We start from the raw sequence: 13,175 nt of genomic DNA, 5'->3' as shown, positions 1-13,175 counted from the left end.
CTCCTAGAGCTCCAAATTTACTACTTTCATTATTTGATTTATATTTTAATTTTTCATAATTCTTCTCATTTTACCCTCATTTCCATGAAACTCCTTTCTAATAAATTATATGACTTATAATAACATATATAAAGGTAATAACAATCTTACTTTCTTATTTTTGTCACTTTTGCACTTAGCTAATCAATAGACTACTTTTCTTCTATCTTCGCTTTTGGCTCCTTGGCCCTTGGTCTAGGGAAATGAACATATATAAAGGGAGGATTTTAAAAAAGATTTTAAAGTTTGTTTAAATTAGAGTTTGAGTAGCTCTTTAAAAACCTCGCTTATAAACTTGTTTAGAAGATATTTTTTGACATGCCGAATATAACAATTAAAAAAAACTTGAATTGTGTCATATCAAAAAGAACCTTCGTATGTCGTCTTTGTCCTGCTAGTTTTTAACAAGCCTTTCACAATAATATTAGTTAAAAATGAACAAAAATAACAAAGTTTATCAGTATTGGTAAATCTCAGTCCAAGTTTAAAGTTCCAAATAATCGAACTTGCATCTTCATACGGTTTGATAATCCAAAATAATACCTCCAATGTATGGAACCAATACTATATAAATGAGAATCAACAATAATTAGTAAAGAAATACTGATATTAAGACAAAATCACCAAGATTTTTGTATAAAGCCGAAAGCATGAAGACCATTGGCTGAGTCAAGAGATACGAAAATCATATATGATATTTACGGTCCAAAGAAAATGGAGAAATACAAGTGTTTAAGGCCTGATTTTGATGAAATCGAATTTCGAAAGAAAAATGGTCTTAAATCCCTGCCACCGCCTATAACGCGAATTGGAAGGTCGTGATGATGTTGTGCCGATAAGATTGTGGAATGCGAATCACACGCTCACACGAGGAAGCCGCACAGTATATGTGGAGGATTCTATGTGTTGAGTTCAGCGAAATTTGGTGCTTGATTGAAGTCGTGTGGCTGTCTTAGCGCAGAAGAAATGTAGTATTAACTATATAGAAAATTATGTGAAATAATTACCATTTTTGAACACTTGTTAGATCGATTTAGAAAGTTTGAAGTACGGATTTTGAGAACCTTATAAGAGTACATTAATAAAGGTATATATATATATATATATATATATATATATATATATATATATATATATACCAAAATTTGAATGATGTTCTTCATTGCTATGTTAATGATGAAACTAATGTTGGCTATTATACAATTTGGAGACAGCTTTACAAATACTTAGGTTTCATGGTGATTTCTACTGTACAAAATTACGTTATATGTTAGCAAATAGAATGCAAAATTCTTGGTCATAATGAGCAGATCAGGCCAGAAGCGACATGAATGAAGACATCCTCACGACATGGAATTGTGAGGCCACCCATTGGATGATCATAACCAAATTCTTCCTCTGATTGACGTAACAGATCTTGGAATGAAGGCTGGTCTAATAACGATAAAGGAACAACAAATCGTCTTTTTTCTTGATCACCAACATAAACTGCTAAATGTCCTTTGGGGATGATGTCTACCGATGATGATGATGAGCGGCTTCCATTGGAGAATGATTGACCGAGAACTTTTTTGGCCTGAATGATTCGAGGCATACGAATGGCCATTTTTATATGAAGGCTACGGTCTCTTTCTTCTAAAAGGATTTCTTTTATGTGAAAGATGCTGTGATCGATTTTGGGAGGATCGGTTGTGCTTCATATCAGCCCAATTGTATCCATTTTATAGGTGTATGAAGATTTTAATGAAGATCGAATAATAGTAGGAATTTCAAAGAAGAGATGGTGACACATTCTACCAAAAAGAAAAATCACATGGTTATTGGTCCCAAATAATTATTTCTCACATGACCATGTTTGTCAAAAATATCAGAAGGTTAGGCATCTTTTTTTCAAGTGCAACAAGTCCACGATTTCAGGTCCTGAAATCAACACATAGTACGCATTTAAATATTTTGCTTTTCCCTCCTGAAGAAAATCAGAGACATATCTTTTGAAGGTTGTTCTGTTATCCATGATCGATACAAAAGGATCTGCTATTTGACCATAACTGTTAACCGATTGGCTGTTTTCTTTTCCGTAACTCTGATATCAACTAAGTAAGAGACCCATTGTGGTTTTATATCATTCATTTATTGATTACAAGCAGTATATATATATATATATATATATATATATATATATATATATATATATATATATATATATATATATATATATATATATATATAGGTCCATGTATTGTGGGGTCTTTCTAACTATTTTGGTTATAGGTTGTCAATGATTGTCATGTTTCTTGAGTAATTAAGATTTGTAGCGGATTAAATCTTTTGGGAAGAAAGTAGGTTGTGATGATGTTTAGGATGTTCCAAGAGGAGTCTCTGTTGGAATTCTTTTGTGATTATAATATTTGAAACTCAATGCCTTGCCTTTTTCCATAGTTTTCATGCAATCTATACGAGAGTTGTAGCTGGACTTCATATTGAAACCTTCCTAATTAGTAATATGGTCATAATCTATTAAAAATATGCCTAATAGTTTGCCATCAGAAGCAGCTAAGCATCAATATGTTTGCTATATGAGTTCTTTTGTTTAAACTTCCGAGCTTACTCAAGAAAGACATAAGCAGGCCCTTTACAAAGTCGTTCCCTTGAGTTCATAGACTAACATGTGTGATCCTACAATGAATTTTTATCAAACTATTCATCATTGATCATCGGCTAATTTCTCTTGACCAATCAGTCCCTATCATAACAGGTTAGAGGAAAAGAACAATAACTGATAGCTCTTGGGTAGGTGGTGTTGAAGAAACAACTGATCCAGGCCCAAATTAAGGTTATAGTCACATTCAGTATATGGAGAAAGATGTGGCATACAAACTTTTTTTGAACGGATTGAAAATACAAGCTAAAGAACAAAAGTAAGTAAGTGGTTCTGGTGGGCTTAGAGGATATTGATAAAGAAAGCCCTAATGGCATAGACATGAACACCATAAGTTGAACAATGGTCGTCATTAATGTATTAATGCTGAAACTAAATTTTGTTATCATACAATGAATTTGGAGACCACATTACTCCCTCTGATTTACAAGTAATTAATCCTCATGGTAATTTTGACTGTACAAAACTGTTAGCAAATTCACGATGCATGCCTAGCTCTTCATCATAACGAGCAAAGGCGGCAGGCAACATCAACAAACACTTCCTCACGACATGCAATTGGGAGGCCACCCATTGGATGATCATATCCAAATTCTTCCTCTGCTTGATGTAGCAAGTCTTGGAATGAAGGCTGGTTTAATAATGATAAAGGAACAACAAATCATCTTTTCTCTTGATCACCAACATAAACTGCAAAATGTCCTTTAGGGATGATGTCTGTAGATGATGATGGACGGCTTCCATTGGACAATGATCGACCAAGAACTTTCTTTGCTTGAATGATCCGAGGCATACGAATAGCCATGTATATATGAAGGGTACGGTCACTTAATTTGTTTTGGTGAAGAAATGCAATATGAAAGGATTTCGTTTTTGTGACAGGTGCTGTGGAGGAGTTGTGCTTGATATCAGCACAATTGGATGCATTATATAGGTGTAAGAAGATTTCAATAAGATTGGGTAATAGTAGGAATTTTAGCGAAGAGATTGTGACACATTCTTGCAAAATGCAAGATCACATGCTTTTGTCTTCCAAGTTGTTATTGGACCCAAAGGATTAGACGTTGAATGAAGTATGCCACATATTTTCTTCAATGTAAGTGGAAAAGAGTGAACAAAACTATGGCCCATATGTATATTGGATTCTGAAGGACATGCACCATTATTATTCACATGGATATGTTCCATTAAAAAACGTAACATTTTGCATCTTTATAATTTATTTATTTTTTGAAGTACAACCATTGCACCATTTTAGGTGGTGAATGTTGAACACTATCAATAATGAAAAGGGAGCAAATCTAATTAGGCATATGAATCAACCAGCTAGTAATATGCTTTTGAAGAAAATGTTCCACTCTAACTAAATGGGAATAGAGAGTGTCATGGGATGTGGTTATGGGGGATTGGCCATTCAAGAAGAAAATGTTGTTTCTTTCATCTAACCCGAAAAAGGGAGAGCTGTTTGAACGTTCTTTCTTTCTTTCTTTCTTTCTTTTTCTTTTTTTTGTAGATTTATAAGAGAAAGAAAAATTTTAATCTTAATTTGGTAGCTTGGGTTAAAAATCATGTTATCTCTCAAAAGTCCATGTAACTATTATAGCTTGCATATTTTTTAACCCATTTCGGTATGTATATCTATGTATTTATACATACCCGACCCATTAATGTTGACATTTGGCCTATGTATGTCGTACAATTATATATTCTTTTTCTTTAATGAGAATTGGGATTGATGTGGAAACAATGTTTTAATATACTATCAAATTTGTAACAGATTTATCCTGATTATCTCACCTCAGCCTACAATCCATATCTTCTCTCTTTTTTTCCTGTTAGTCTTCATTCTCGATACAACCATAGTCACCGCCTTATCTTCTCACCGATGGTTGCCACCCCCCAAAACTCTGACAAGCCGTTCGACGTTACCAACGTCAATGCATATGTTCCTCTTTATCCTTGGTCTAGACGAACTCAATTACTACGCGTGTCTTTAACTTTTTGAGACCCACTGCATCGTTTTTAGCATCGTTGATCATCTCTTGACCATCCCGACAGAACCCCGCAGAGCAAAGAAAAAATTTGACTCTCTTGTCAAGTTTTAGATTTATGTTGAAAGACGGGAAAGGTATTCATATTGGGAACGTGAACGTTTTAATAGTGAAAAATCTCAAAATTTTGATCTTCTCTTTCTCAATATACCAACTTGCACTTTAGTCGATAGATGTTGAGTTTGGTACCTTTTGACGAAGGACGTTGTAATTGATATCCCAATTTGGTTTCCCTCCGGACTCTTTTATTATGAGGTTGTTATATCATAGTTATTAATTTTTTTGGCTTTCCAACCGAGTGTGTGGACAAGGAGTATTCAACCTTCGATTTGCCTAGCTAACTATAAGTTTGAAATCAATATATAGTTTTTGAAACGATTTATTGAAGATGTAGATAATAACATGTGTCGAAATTTCACGGCTTGATGGACCACTCACGTCCTCCCATGCATTGCTTAAGTTTGAGGGTGAGTGTCCACTTACAACATGTTTTGGCTTGGGCTTGTGTCTAACACAACCACGTGGCTTGTGAATTTAGACTATGATTAAATGATGGTATTTACCCATTTTGTGTTGTGGCCCACATAGCCTTTCTCCAACAATTAGAAAAATTTAGCCGTTGTCCATCTTTCTTTCTTATTTTTCTTCCCATCTTGTAACAACCATAGATTCTTCGTATGATATCAGATTTCGATGACTCTTATATCCGTGGAAAGTTAGTAAAGTGTGTTGCAACTTATATTCAGACATCTTTGGCTGAATATGTACCAATATTGAGTTATTAACTCGAAAACATAGGTTAATACTCATTTTCTATAAATTTTATGTTTTCACTTCACTTTTTTAAATTATCGTAACTATATTTTTATTCCGACTTTCTTGAATCATTTTTGTATGTTCTGTTGACACAATGTTTATAACTTTTGTTTTATAGATATTTTTGAATCATTCTAGCTCTATACCTATTAACCTCTAAAGTTAGTACCTTGGAATTTTGAAAAAAAAAACCCCATAACTTATGAATGAATTGTCTTTTATCTTTGCATGCTCATAATTTGCTCATTGTTTGGCCAATTAAGTTGATTCATTTTACATTGTTTAGTCTTATACGTCCTCTTTCCATTTCAACCTTGTTTGTTCCTTAACACCTTCGTTTGGTTAGCCTCCCATAGCTCCAAATTTACTACTTTCATTATTTCATGTAAATTTTAATTTTTCACAATTCTTCTCATTTTATCCTCATTTCCATGAAACTCATTTCTAATAAATTATATGACTTATAATAACATATATGAAGGTAGTAACAATCATACTTTCTTATTATTGTCCCTTTTGACCTAATTACACTTTTTGTAGTATTACACATATATAAGACTAGAATTTTCATTCCATTTCATATCAACCATTTATGACAACAGTAGTACATAACCTTTTTTTTTTTTGGTGCAATAGGGTTTTTTCTTGGTGCGGTGGTAGCCTAAAACCTTTTGGTGCGATAGGGTTTTTTTGGTACGCTTGTAGCTAAAACCGTACTAGTAAAAGTATTCTGCATCAACACACCAACCAACCACACCATTTAAAGCATTTATTGTCGTGGTTCCTATATCCGCAACAAAAGAAATTAAAAGCGTATTTATTTGTGCATTAGTTCAATACTGCACCAAAAAATCATGTAATCATCCTCCTAAAAGTTTTATTCAAAAATTTCATTTTGCGCTCGTTCCCTCCGTGTATATAGATACCCTTCCCAAATCTTCCGTCTTCATTCTAATATGTCATTCAAGCTTACACGGACAAGCTCTAGCCACCACGACCTCTCGTTTACTAACATTCAAAGAACAATCACTACCACCGTCATCACTATATCCTGCCTTGTTCGTGTTGTAAGTTAGTTGTTATTTTATCTTCGTACTAACTTAAGTCTTACACTACGGTTAAATGGAAGAAGGGAAGCCTTTTAGCATATTTCGAGTTATAACCCAACAGTACTGTTAATGATCCAGAAGTCGGGGAACCAAGTGAAATCCTTTATCATGTCTATCTTTTAATTACTAGTTTTTTGTGGTTAAAAATCTTATATATGATTTGGTGTTGTGCAGGTGAAAATGATGGATCGAGAGTAGGAGCGTATTCAAAGCCAAAAGACCCACCAGCTTTTAATGATGTCTTTTCTCATTTGCGTGGTAAAAGTAAAACACCAATAAAACATGAAACACATTCAAATAGCCACCTCTCCTGCATTGATCCATGGTCAAACATAAAGTCACCATTCTAAATCTTTTGAGATCTTGAAGAGCATCGTGTATGGAGGTTTAATGGAGGTGCGTGCAAGTTTAATTGGTGCAATTATAAAACGTGTGGTTCTTTACTCGCACTAGTTAATCATGTTAACCGCATAAACAAATGCTCTTTGTAATAGTGCAGCTTACTTTTACAAACAGAAAAAAAAGGTATTGCACCAGCTAACTAGCTAACCAACATACTACTTTTCTTCTATTTTCTCTTTTGGCTCCTTGGCCCTTGGTCTAGGGACATGAACATATATGAAGGGAGGCTTTAAAAAAAGATTTTAAAGTTTGTTGAAATGTGAGTTTGAGTAGCTTTTTAAAAACCTTGCTTATAAACTTGTTTATAAGATATTTTTTGAGATGTCGGAAATAACAATTAAAAAAAACTCGAATTATGGCGTGTCAGAAAGAACCGTCATATATACTCTTTGTCCTGCTAATTTTTAGCAAGTCTTTCACAATAATATTCGTTAAACTTAACAAAAATAACAAAGTTTATCAATATTCGTAAAACTTAGTCCATGTTTAAAGTTCAGAATAATACCTCCAATATACGGAACCAATACTATATAAATGAGAATTAACAATAACTAGTAAAGAAATATTGATATTTTGAAAAAAATCACCAAGATTTTTGTAGAAAGGTAAAGCATTAAGACCATGGGCTGAGTAAATGAATCATCAAGATATACAAAAATTATATATGATATTTACGGTCCAAAGAAAATGGAGAAATACAAGTGTTTAAGACCTGATTTTGATGCAATCAAATTTTGAGTGAAAATGGTCTTAGATCCCTATCACTGCCTATAACGCAAATCGAAAGGTCGTGATGATGCCTGGTGTAACACTCCAACTTAGGTATTCCATTGTTTTCCCTAAAGTATTTCAATTTTCGCAAAAAGGGTCTTTTCATATGTTAGGCGAACATTTGGGTACGCTTAGCATACTCGTGTGTGAGCATCGAGTGGCTGAGGCGCCTACGTTGGGCATACGATCAGGTACGTGGGGTGTACGTGGTAGATGTCTAAAACTCTAATTTCTTGACTTACACTATATTTAAACAACCTTATATCATTTGGACCAAACCCTAATCAATCTCCATAGCTCATGTCATCCTTAAACCCTATTTTTGCAAGAACTTATGAGTTTTGAGCTTAAAGGTGTGTTTGGTAACTTTTCTAGAGGGTTTTCAAGAAGAGGAAGGTGGTGACCAGGCTTTGGATGTTATTGAGCTTCTAGATCCTGCATCTAGTTCATCTTGAGGAACTTCTAGAGGTAAAAAGACAAAACCTTGCCATATGTTTTGCTAGTTTGAATTAGGTTTTGTTATGAAGTCCATTTTTAGTTCTTAGACCCTCTTTTGTGAGTTAAGCAACTCTAGAGACTAGAATTGTTAGGTCTAAGCTCCTTAAGCATGTTTGATGTATGAAGTTGCCATCTTGAAAGTTGTATTAAGACCATGCATGAGTTTAAGGTCTCAAAAGTGGTCTTAATAGATGAAACGAAGTATTGGGGACCCATATGGCATGCAAGGGCATAAAGTTGTCAACTTTATACCCTAAGACATCTTAATAGACTTAGGTCTGTAGTTAGACGTTGAAACCTTAAGCATTAAGAGCTTAATAGAGTTTTGTACATAGACTGGTTGTACGCTGGGCGTAAGGTCGCGTATGCAGTGTGTATCACCAAAAGGTCGAGTATGCTAAGCGTACTAATGTGGTACATTGGGCATACACATCACAGAAGAGTTGGACTTGCAAGCTTATTGGGCCCTATTCAGCCTTGGGCCTGGTCCCATTCAGAGTTATTGGACTATTTTCTAGTTTGTGACATTGATGTCATGATTGAGCCTTATTGGTCTATGTGACCCATTATAATTTCGACTTTGATATTAGACCCAGTAATGTAGGTTAGACATTAGGCTTTAATGGTGGGCGTTAGATTGAAATGTTAGGCCTTTGTCTAAGTTGTGACTCAATTCTAATTAGGGTGTTTTGTATATTTGTTGAGTGTGATATTTTGCACTAGTAGTCGAGTAGCTTTTGTGTTCAATAGACTGAGGTGAGTATTCTCACTATGCCAATGGGTCGAAGGCCGGTCCATTACTTGAGGTGAAATCTCTATAATTGATTGTGCAATGGTTTGTTATTTGGTGTGTATTGATCTACGTGAATACCATGGGGGAGCGCATGGCACTTGGTAAGACCGTGAGGGGGAGCCCATGACACTTGGGTATAAGACCATGGGGGTAGCCCATGGCATCCCCGTTGAAGACCATGGAGGGAGTCCATGGCAGTTTTATATGTATATGTGCATGACAATATACGATTCTGTGATTTTTGTATTTTGGGAAACTCACTAAGCGTGTGCTTAAAGCTTTCTTGGGTGTTACAACTACTTCTGGTTCTAAGGGCAAGGGCCCGGCTTGATGGCGCAACGTGTACTCTCCAGTATTTCCGCATTAGTGGTTTTGGATACTCTGATCTTTTGAATAACATGGTTATGTAATGGAATTGTGGAAAACTAATATGAATGAGATTTGTAATTATTAAATGAAAAAATTTATCTGAATTTTTGGTTTGTTACAAGTTGGTATCAGAGCCTTGGTTTGAGGGATTCGGCACACTCTTGGGTGTGTCCGAACTCAAACCGGGGAAATCGTAAACCTTTTTTCAAAAAAACCAAAAAGTTAAAGTTTTATTGAAAACGGTTTTCGTAAGTAAAAAAGGGAGAGTGCAATGCGCGTAATCGGCCGAGCTCATGTAAGTGTTCCCAATGTATTAGCCATGCTATATTATTGTTGGAAATTGATGTTGAGCTGATTATTAGCTAAGTGTATGCTTTCAAAGTTGTATACGTGTAGGATTTCATAGCCCTATAATGATGGATTCTACCTTATACATGTTCTTTGTTTGGTCGTGGTATAGGGTAGAAGCTTTATTTGACAGTCTACTGCATTCCTATACTAAGGCCTCACCTGTCTTGGGCCCCGCCCCTGTCCTACTACTGATGAGTCATGCAACCCCGTCCACACTCCTGCTGATAGTGATATACGGGCCTAGCCCACGCTCACTCCTTTCCTAACACAGGCCTTACCCCTGCTCAGCTACTAATGAAATATGGAGCCCCATCCATACTCTGCTAATGGTGAGATACAAGACCTCGCCCACACTCACCTCACTACCAGGCACATACAAGTATCACACAGACGACAAGTATACTCTATCATGCAAACCATTCCTTGGGCACCCACCCGACAGTGGACCTTGGTCATGAACATCATACTAGCAAACAGTGCCTAGCGCCAACCCTCGGGTCTTCCTACTCATAACTACATGGGCCGGCATTATGGTCGTAGACCCATTCATACAAAGGGAAAACTCACCTCAAACTGCTGAAGCTGCTGATAACCCTCTGGCTGCTAACCGACAACTCTCTGAACCGCTGCCCCTCTAGCTCCCCGAGCTACATAATAATAACAATTAGCCTAACTGTCCTCCAGAAGTCAATTAGGTCAACTCTGGTCGAGGTCCTTCTCAAGGTCAAAGTCAATGGTAAGAGTCAACTTCCAGTTGACTCGACGTGCCGAGTTGTTCTTCCAACTCATCGAGTCCATGCTCCTGAAATCTCAAAACAACCTCGACTCTACTCGTCGAGTCTAGCAACCACTCGACGGGTTCTCCTTCAACTAAACATTCGGGACCATCTTCAACCGACTTGCTGAGTTGTTCTACAACTCGTCGAGTCCATCTTCATAAGCTAAGGAGATTGCCTTGGACTCACCGAGTTCCTCCTCAAACTCGTCGAGTACCATGATCTTCATGTCCATTACGGACACAGACTGGTCGAGCCCTTCTCAAACCCCACACACTGATCCGAATCATAAACAGAAGGGTTTGGGTTTGCAACCCGACTCGTCGATTCCATGAACTGACTCGCCGAGTCCACCTTATGACAACTCTATTCCGCCGATTCCAGTCCATTCCAACATCTCAAACTCATAGATCTATACCCCTTATGCTAGCATTGCACGTAAAGTTGCTAACTTTACGTGCATGCAAGATTTTAAGGGGCTAAAACACTTAATCCAAGCTTCAAAGAAAACCTAGGTCATGAAATGGAATCTTAGCTGGATAAAGCCAGCAACTCTGAGCTCCTAAAGTTCAAGAGTGTCCAGATCTGTTGTCCAATCCATCCTCAAGGGTTTAATACTCGGATTAACCTTGGAAATGATCCAAATATGACCAAAAGCAAACTAGAAAGGGGATCTATCAATTGAAAGCTCAAGGTCCAGACTTTTTACCTTCTAACAATTGCCAAAACGATATGAAGGCTGGATCTACACTTCCTTCCTTGCTCCTTTCTTCCAAGCCTTCAAAATCCCCTCCAATGGACCTTAATCTTCACCAAAAGCTCAAGAATGAAGTTGGGTGGCTAGGGTTTTGGGGTTATGGACGAGAGAGGCTGTAATGAACCCTAGGGAGGAGAATAAGATGCTTAAATAGGGTACCAAGTCCCGAAATAAGGGCTTTCCCAACCCAGACCAGACTCGTCAAGTCAGTCACTTAATTTGCAACACGGACCCGCTTCGACTCGTCGAGTCATTCCTTGAACTCGACGAGGTGACCCCCTTTGAATTAGGGTTTTCCTTTCCTTTCTTAGCCTTTCTGATTCTAGGTGTTACATACCCTTAGACATCCACCACGAAACCCTAATTCTTCTTTGAGTTTTCTTGGAGTTTAGAAGGCCATTAGAGAGCATTTTGGTGTTGTGGATCCATTTTCCAAGCAAGTGAAGAGCAAAGCAAGGTGGTGGTTCAAAGGAGAAGCTGTAGATCTGAGACTGTTGCTTCATTCCAAATCATCTTCAGATATAAAGTCCTGAACTTGCCTCTTGAATGCTTAGATCTATTATGTTGAGTTCTTGGACCTTTTTTGTCCCACGAATGGAGCTTTATGGTTCAAACCCGATTCCTAGGCCTGGAGTTGCCACTATCAGTGATAAATGAGTCGCTAAGGCAGAATGTTGCCATCTTGGATGTCTTAATGGGTTCATGCATGAGGTAAGATCACTTTCATGAAAATAGAATACCATTTTGGAATTTGGGCTTATTTGGATCATGTAAACTCACCAAGTCGGTGACTTTATGGATTAATACGTTGAAGAGGACTTGGATCTCTGATTATAGCCATTGGAATAGAGTATTAAGTGCTTAATGGGAAAAGTGACTTAATAGAGAAGTATGTTGGGCATACATGCATGTACGTGCAACGTACAAGCCATATAGGCGTACGCTTAGCGTACAAACGAGTACGTTACACGTACTCATCAAAAGTGGGCTTTGCATGTTTTGTTGGGTTTTGAGCAATCTAACACTTCCTAAGTGTGCATGCAACCCTAATAAACCTTGGATCTATGTTTGTCTAAATACATGCAAAATAATAATTTTCCAAGGTTTATAACCTATCTAACATGGCATGGGGAACATTTCAACATAAAAAGTTAGAAGAGATTACATACCTTTTTGATGAGTTTGGTTCTTGAGGAGTTTGAGGGCCAAGCACCAATAGTGTGAATGCCTCAAATGGAATCACAAAACACCACAAACTCTTGGAAAACTTTGAGAGAGTATACACACTTGTATATTTCGCCCACACACAAGCACACACACACTAGTTCACTAGTTACCCTTCGGGGCCATTTCATGCAACATAAGCATGCTTATATAGTGTACATGATTAGGGTGAAACCCTAATAACCCATGACCTTTCCTTTTCCAAGGATCCATGGGTTAAAAGCTCCATGGATCATCCATGGACTTCCATATAAGCCTAGCCTATTAACAAATGAGTGTTAGCCCACACCATATAAAACAATAGCCCATAATCTAATTAGTCTTTCTTTTAATCTCTAAATTAATTCATAATTAATTTAAGACTAAGACTAGTTAAATAACATAACCTCATATTAATATATTATAACTTATAATATATTAATAAACATATGTGTATAACTCTCATAAAATTATCCATAAATAGTTTGGATGAGATGCAACCCAAATGGACCATGCCGGTCGGGTCAAGTATATACCAAATAAGTTATGGACTTAGACACCTTATCCAACAGACTCCCACT

General features: G+C 36.7%; 1 protein-coding gene across 1 annotated transcript; it reads right to left on the bottom strand.

Moving 5' to 3' along the window:
• Positions 1-1,213: 1,213 nt before the first annotated feature.
• LOC145100289 (auxin-responsive protein SAUR21-like) lies at positions 1,214-1,733 on the bottom strand. Its single transcript, XM_079037614.1, has one exon. It carries the CDS (start codon positions 1,643-1,645, stop codon positions 1,337-1,339), a length of 309 nt encoding a protein of 102 aa, XP_078893740.1. The 5' UTR covers positions 1,646-1,733; the 3' UTR covers positions 1,214-1,336.
• Between the last annotated feature and the right edge of the window lie 11,442 nt (positions 1,734-13,175).

Source organism: Lactuca serriola, chromosome 4, assembly GCF_051521515.1.
Source record: "Lactuca serriola cultivar US96UC23 chromosome 4, Lser_US96UC23_V15, whole genome shotgun sequence".
NCBI classification, from domain to species: Eukaryota; Viridiplantae; Streptophyta; class Magnoliopsida; order Asterales; family Asteraceae; genus Lactuca; species Lactuca serriola.
Note: the sequence above shows the minus strand (reverse complement) of the source record. Positions and strands in the feature narration are given on the sequence as shown.